This window comes from Oratosquilla oratoria, chromosome 44 (assembly GCF_046742065.1).
Source record: "Oratosquilla oratoria isolate Oo_2021 chromosome 44, ASM4674206v1, whole genome shotgun sequence".
Classification (NCBI taxonomy): domain Eukaryota; kingdom Metazoa; phylum Arthropoda; class Malacostraca; order Stomatopoda; family Squillidae; genus Oratosquilla; species Oratosquilla oratoria.
In genome coordinates, this window is record NC_134820.1 from 26,306,911 (window position 1) to 26,314,319 (window position 7,409).

General features: G+C 36.9%; 1 protein-coding gene across 1 annotated transcript; it reads right to left on the reverse strand.

The window, feature by feature from the left end:
* Positions 1–278: 278 nt before the first annotated feature.
* On the reverse strand, positions 279–7,003 carry LOC143022351 (uncharacterized). Its single transcript, XM_076180503.1, has 4 exons — positions 6,687–7,003; positions 4,371–6,519; positions 3,843–3,895; positions 279–446 (listed from the first exon to the last, which is right to left on the reverse strand). The coding sequence occupies exons 1-4, from the start codon at positions 6,687–6,689 to the stop codon at positions 279–281; spliced, it is 2,373 nt and encodes a 790-aa protein (XP_076036618.1). The 5' UTR covers positions 6,690–7,003.
* Positions 7,004–7,409: the final 406 nt, after the last annotated feature.

Sequence of the window (7,409 nt, forward strand, 5' to 3'; positions counted from 1 at the left end):
AATTCTGAATTCCTAGGAAAGACCATCCGCTTGCGCGGGATCGGTTTTTGTGGGAGGGGAAGAATGTAAGAAAATGAAAAGATAGTAGCGTATAAAAGAGGGCTATTGCCACCGGGCGAATTAGCGAGCGATTTGGGGCAGTTGGTGGTCGTGGTTCGGGAGAAATGGACTGGGAGCTTGGACGGGGGAGCCGACGCCGGGATTAGGATTCGTTCTATATTGTGTAAGGGACAGAATTATATAGTGCTCCGGGATAGCGCGACAGTCCGGTCAGCCAATCAGCGATCGCCACGTGACACGAAGGGCTGCTCTCCCGGTGCGTCCCTAATAGTAGTCGCTGAGACTGGCGAGGGGGCTTGTTCCAGTAGCCAATTACCTGTTAGCTTGCGTGGCAAAGCGGTCGTTTGTGGTGTGGACGCCATAAGACTCTTTACATCATCTAGCACCTGCAACACGGTGACGTACCTCAAAGAAACCGGCAACGGTAACCTGAACGAGATGGTCCTGCGAGAGGGACGTTGGAGAGCGTCGTCTCCTTGTCACTAGTCATCAAATTTCGTCCACTATTTCGGTTTTGTCTGGATGTACAGCCACAAGAAACTAGAGTCCTGTCTTTGGATTGTCCAGAATTGCTATTTACTAATTTAGACAATATTTCCTCCACCTATAAACACAGGAAAGCTGCCAACCATCGACTGATATCATACTAATATCCTCAGCCAGTGACATAGCAAGCCCCTTACTTATACAACGCAAACTTTAGTTTCTCCGAAGAGAGAAGTCTCAGAAGTCCCGGGGACAGTTCTTCACCGCGGATTTAAAGTCCGCCAAACTCGAGGATACAATTGAAGTGAAACTAAATATCCATTAGACATTTGTTTCGACTATTGCTAAGCAATTCTATTCAGCTAAGTGAAAGATTTTTGTCAAGAAGGGGATTCTCATTGATATAAATCCTTTCCCATCCCGGCAGTTGAATAGATAGAATAGTCAAGTGTAATAAAATAGGATAGGTATTCCTCGATACTCCATCGGGTTGAAGAACCCACGCGGTCGTGATATACTTCTGCAGAAGTCTCTTAAAGTTTCTGTAGACTCTCTGAAAAGAGAATAGGCTGGTTAGTATTTCCTTGGGAGTAGCCAGCGCTTCTATAATTTAGGTTGATATCGCACCGAGGAGGTGGACTCCAAGATGGCAATGGGAAAGTTGAGGACGGTGGAAGAACGACTGTGATAAGAGGTCAGTTGTTGTAACCCTATCTCCCTCACAATATATATATATATATATATATATACATATATATATATATACATATATATATATATATACACACACACACACATATATATATATATATATATATATATATGCGTAAATAACCACTAGGAAAAAGTAAACTAACGAAGCAGAGCGCTTTCGTGTAATTACATCTTCAGTGCAGATACAAAGAAGGAATTATAAGATGAAGAAACAAGGTACAGAATATATGACATAGTGAAGAGGGCATTCGGAGAGGTAGTGGAAGAAGTACACGTGACGGACGTATGGGCCGTCCTGGTAGCCAACAAGTATGGGACGTTTGGGCCGTCCTGGTAACCAACAAGTATGGGACAACTGCTCATAATTTATATTACAATTCAAACAATTTTGAAATTTCATGAGAAATAAAACTATCTAATTTGTACAAACCTTGATGAAGATTAACATTTATCCCCTTACTAGATTTGATCAAACTGCATTCAATTAAATTTCTTTCTGTTATGTTGTTGTTGTATGTGATGACTTTAGCGTTATCCCAGTCAACTGGGTGGTTAAAATGGTTCATGTGGTTGAATATACCGCTAGATTGGTTTCCCTCTCTAACGCATTTCTTATGTTGATTAATTCGTGTTGTGAGTGCTTTAGCAGTCTGACCAACATAAAACTGATTACATGATTTGCAAGGTATTTTGTACACACACCCTTTATTACTATTGACAGAATTATTTATGAGCATTTGTCTTACAGTGTTCTTGTTATTGAAAACTACATTAATGTTAAATTTACGTAACATATTTGGAATATTTTGCAGGTTCTCTTGGTACGGTAAAATTAGCAAGTTATTCATATTGAAAGTTTGAGTTGACCTAAGGTTGTAAAATGTCCTTTTAGCACGATAGTAAGCTTTATCAAGAACATGTGTGGGGTATTGTAGCTTAGTACCAATGTCGTAAATACATCCTATTTCATCATCGATGTACTCTGGGCTGCAAATGCGTAGGGCCCTGAGATACATCGACGCGAAAACAGATACCTTCACGCCATCAGGGTGTGAGGAATAATAGTGTATATATGAACAAACGTTGGTTGGTTTGCGATATACACTAAACTTCAACTCACTTTCACGGCGGTAGATATTACAATCAAGGAAAGGCAAAACGCCTTCTTTCTCTATCTCCACCGTGAACTTAATGGAACTGACCAAATTATTAAGCTTACATAAAAAATCATTTACATTATCTTGAATGGGCCACAGACATAGGATGTCATCAATGTACCGCATCCATGTAATGTTGGGGGGAATGATCTTACTTAAAATTTTGGTTTCAAAAAACTCCATATATAGATTACTCAATACGGGGGAGAGAGGATTACCCATGCTCATTCCAAATTTCTGAGAATAAAATTTATCATTAAATTGGAATTTGCAATCTTTAACACACAATTTGATCAGTTCAATTAAGGTGCCTGAAGGTAATGGTAAATCGTGCTTATTTAACTCTTCTTTAAGATAGATTAAAAGGTCATCCAAGGGAACTTTCGTAAACAGACTAACAATATCATAACTTACCAATTTAAATTCATAGTCTGGTTTTACCTCACTTAGTTTGTTAATGAGGTCCAAACTGTTCTTAACATGTGAAGTGGAAATAGTTCCAACTAGTGGACTAAGAATTGTTACCAACCATTTCGAAAGTTTGTATGAAGCTGAACCTATTGAAGAAACGATTGGTCTTACCGGGTTATTTGGTTTATGTGTCTTAATTAGACCATACATGTAAGGCAAAGGAGGGCTGATAGAAATAAACTTTTTGATTAGTTCACTATTTCCACTTAACAATTCTTTTATCTTCTTATTGAAATGGCTATTCACTGATTCAGTAGGATTCTTTAAAAGTTGGACGTAAGTAACTTGATCTTTAAGTAGTGCATCCATTTTGTTTAAATAATCATTTTTGTTCATAATTACTACAGCGTTTGATTTATCAGCTTTTGTGATATGTAAATCACTATCCTTTTTGAGAGAATTAATAGCAGTGATAAAACGTTCAGGACAGCTGGGAGGTACCTGATTAGCTAAAGCACCATAAACAATACCTTTACATATATTAACATCATCTATAGGCAGATCTTTATCACATTTTAAATTACAAAAAGCTTTACCAATGTTAATGATGTTAGATGGATTAGAATTATTTGCAAAGCTGAGCCCAAATCCTAATGCTGTGGATTGAACCTTGGTGAGTGGCTTAGATGACAAGTTAACCACGAAATCTGGGTTAGCATGTTTGGTCCAGTCACTGTCATTAATGAGGGCTAGTAATTTCATGTTTAACTTCCTTGACAAGTACTCACACTCCTTCCTCATTTTTCCATAACAATAGTCCAAAAGCACATTTTTGACATCAGATGATACACAACACTGGAATTTATGCAAACTAATACGCTTGATCCTAAAGGCTTCTTTGACTTCTAATTTGGCAATGTCGATTCGTTTCTTAAGAATGATGCGCTGAAAATCATCAAATGGACGATCAGACATCTTCACAAGCCGTTGGGGTAAGACCGACTTGGGTAATACTTGTTCTTTCATGCAGTTTTGTAGAAACTGTAGACGTAGTCGCAGCTTGTGGGCTTTAACCAATGACCAGGAAAAGTCGTGTACATAAGGAGCAAGTCCAGGGTTCAGGTGAGTAAAGTTCTCGAAGAATCGTGTGGTATCCATAATGCAATAAAAACACTAGGAGCGTGTGTTCACAAATGCGTAAATAACCACTAGGAAAAAGTAAACTAACGAAGCAGAGCGCTTTCGTGTAATTACATCTTCAGTGCAGATACAAAGAAGGAATTATAAGATGAAGAAACAAGGTACAGAATATATGACATAGTGAAGAGGGCATTCGGAGAGGTAGTGGAAGAAGTACACGTGACGGACGTATGGACCGTCCTGGTAGCCAACAAGTATGGGACGTTTGGGCCGTCCTGGTAACCAACAAGTATGGGACAACTGCTCATAATTTATATTACAATTCAAACAATTTTGAAATTTCATGAGAAATAAAACTATCTAATTTGTACAAACCTTGAAGATTAACATTTATCCCCTTACTAGATTTGATCAAACTGCATTCAATTAAATTTCTTTCTGTTATGTTGTTGTTGTATGTGATGACTTTAGCGTTATCCCAGTCAACTGGGTGGTTAAAATGGTTCATGTGGTTGAATATACCGCTAGATTGGTTTCCCTCTCTAACGTATTTCTTATGTTGATTAATTCGTGTTGTGAGTGCTTTAGCAGTCTGACCAACATAAAACTGATTACATGATTTGCAAGGTATTTTGTACACACACCCTTTATTACTATTGACAGAATTATTTATGAGCATTTGTCTTACAGTGTTCTTGTTATTGAAAACTACATTAATGTTAAATTTACGTAACATATTTGGAATATTTTGCAGGTTCTCTTGGTACGGTAAAATTAGCAAGTTATTCATATTGAAAGTTTGAGTTGACCTAAGGTTGTAAAATGTCCTTTTAGCACGATAGTAAGCTTTATCAAGAACATGTGTGGGGTATTGTAGCTTAGTACCAATGTCGTAAATACATCCTATTTCATCATCGATGTACTCTGGGCTGCAAATGCGTAGGGCCCTGAGATACATCGACGCGAAAACAGATACCTTCACGCCATCAGGGTGTGAGGAATAATAGTGTATATATGAACAAACGTTGGTTGGTTTGCGATATACACTAAACTTCAACTCACTTTCACGGCGGTAGATATTACAATCAAGGAAAGGCAAAACGCCTTCTTTCTCTATCTCCACCGTGAACTTAATGGAACTGACCAAATTATTAAGCTTACATAAAAAATCATTTACATTATCTTGAATGGGCCACAGACATAGGATGTCATCAATGTACCGCATCCATGTAATGTTGGGGGGAATGATCTTACTTAAAATTTTGGTTTCAAAAAACTCCATATATAGATTACTCAATACGGGGGAGAGAGGATTACCCATGCTCATTCCAAATTTCTGAGAATAAAATTTATCATTAAATTGGAATTTGCAATCTTTAAAACACAATTTGATCAGTTCAATTAAGGTGCCTGAAGGTAATGGTAAATCGTGCTTATTTAACTCTTCTTTAAGATAGATTAAAAGGTCATCCAAGGGAACTTTCGTAAACAGACTAACAATATCATAACTTACCAATTTAAATTCATAGTCTGGTTTTACCTCACTTAGTTTGTTAATGAGGTCCAAACTGTTCTTAACATGTGAAGTGGAAATAGTTCCAACTAGTGGACTAAGAATTGTTACCAACCATTTCGAAAGTTTGTATGAAGCTGAACCTATTGAAGAAACGATTGGTCTTACCGGGTTATTTGGTTTATGTGTCTTAATTAGACCATACATGTAAGGCAAAGGAGGGCTGATAGAAATAAACTTTTTGATTAGTTCACTATTTCCACTTAACAATTCTTTTATCTTCTTATTGAAATGGCTATTCACTGATTCAGTAGGATTCTTTAAAAGTTGGACGTAAGTAACTTGATCTTTAAGTAGTGCATCCATTTTGTTTAAATAATCATTTTTGTTCATAATTACTACAGCGTTTGATTTATCAGCTTTTGTGATATGTAAATCACTATCCTTTTTGAGAGAATTAATAGCAGTGATAAAACGTTCAGGACAGCTGGGAGGTACCTGATTAGCTAAAGCACCATAAACAATACCTTTACATATATTAACATCATCTATAGGCAGATCTTTATCACATTTTAAATTACAAAAAGCTTTACCAATGTTAATGATGTTAGATGGATTAGAATTATTTGCAAAGCTGAGCCCAAATCCTAATGCTGTGGATTGAACCTTGGTGAGTGGCTTAGATGACAAGTTAACCACGAAATCTGGGTTAGCATGTTTGGTCCAGTCACTGTCATTAATGAGGGCTAGTAATTTCATGTTTAACTTCCTTGACAAGTACTCACACTCCTTCCTCATTTTTCCATAACAATAGTCCAAAAGCACATTTTTGACATCAGATGATACACAACACTGGAATTTATGCAAACTAATACGCTTGATCCTAAAGGCTTCTTTGACTTCTAATTTGGCAATGTCGATTCGTTTCTTAAGAATGATGCGCTGAAAATCATCAAATGGACGATCAGACATCTTCACAAGCCGTTGGGGTAAGACCGACTTGGGTAATACTTGTTCTTTCATGCAGTTTTGTAGAAACTGTAGACGTAGTCGCAGCTTGTGGGCTTTAACCAATGACCAGGAAAAGTCGTGTACATAAGTTTTATGTTGGTCAGACTGATAAAACACTCACAACACGAATCAATCAACATAAGAAATACGTTAGAGAGGGAAACCAATCTAGCGGTATATTCAACCACATGAACCATTTTAACCACCCAGTTGACTGGGATAACGCTAAAGTCATCACATACAACAACAACATAACAGAAAGAAATTTAATTGAATACAGTTTGATCAAATCTAGTAAGGGGATAAATGTTAATCTTCATCAAGGTTTGTACAAATTAGATAGTTTTATTTCTCATGAAATTTCAAAATTGTTTGAATTGTAATATAAATTATGAGCAGTTGTCCCATACTTGTTGGTTACCAGGACGGCCCAAACGTCCCATACTTGTTGGCTACCAGGACGGCCCATACGTCCGTCACGTGTACTTCTTCCACTACCTCTCCGAATGCCCTCTTCACTATGTCATATATTCTGTACCTTGTTTCTTCATCTTATAATTCCTTCTTTGTATCTGCACTGAAGATGTAATTACACGAAAGCGCTCTGCTTCGTTAGTTTACTTTTTCCTAGTGGTTATTTACGCATTTGTGAACACACGCTCCTAGTGTTTTTATTGCATATATATATATATATATATATATATATATATATATATACACACATATATATATATACATATATATATACATATTTATATTATGTATATATATATATATATATATATATATATATATACACACTGGTTCCCAGTGATCAATTAATATTTTTTATCAACCACGTCACTGTAACTTTGTTACGGGTTAGCGGGGTTCGAATCCTCGGCTCGTCCACGTTTCAATTTCCAACGGATGCCTCC

Excerpts from the sequence above, each read along its gene's own strand:
- LOC143022351 (XM_076180503.1), bottom strand. Across the intron at positions 3,896-4,370 it reads ATGCAGTTTGATCAAATCTA|CCCACAAGCTGCGACTACGT; the intron begins GTAAGGGGATAA and ends CATTGGTTAAAG. Across the intron at positions 447-3,842 it reads AAAACTGCATGAAAGAACAA|GTGCTAGATGATGTAAAGAG; the intron begins GTATTACCCAAG and ends ACCGTGTTGCAG.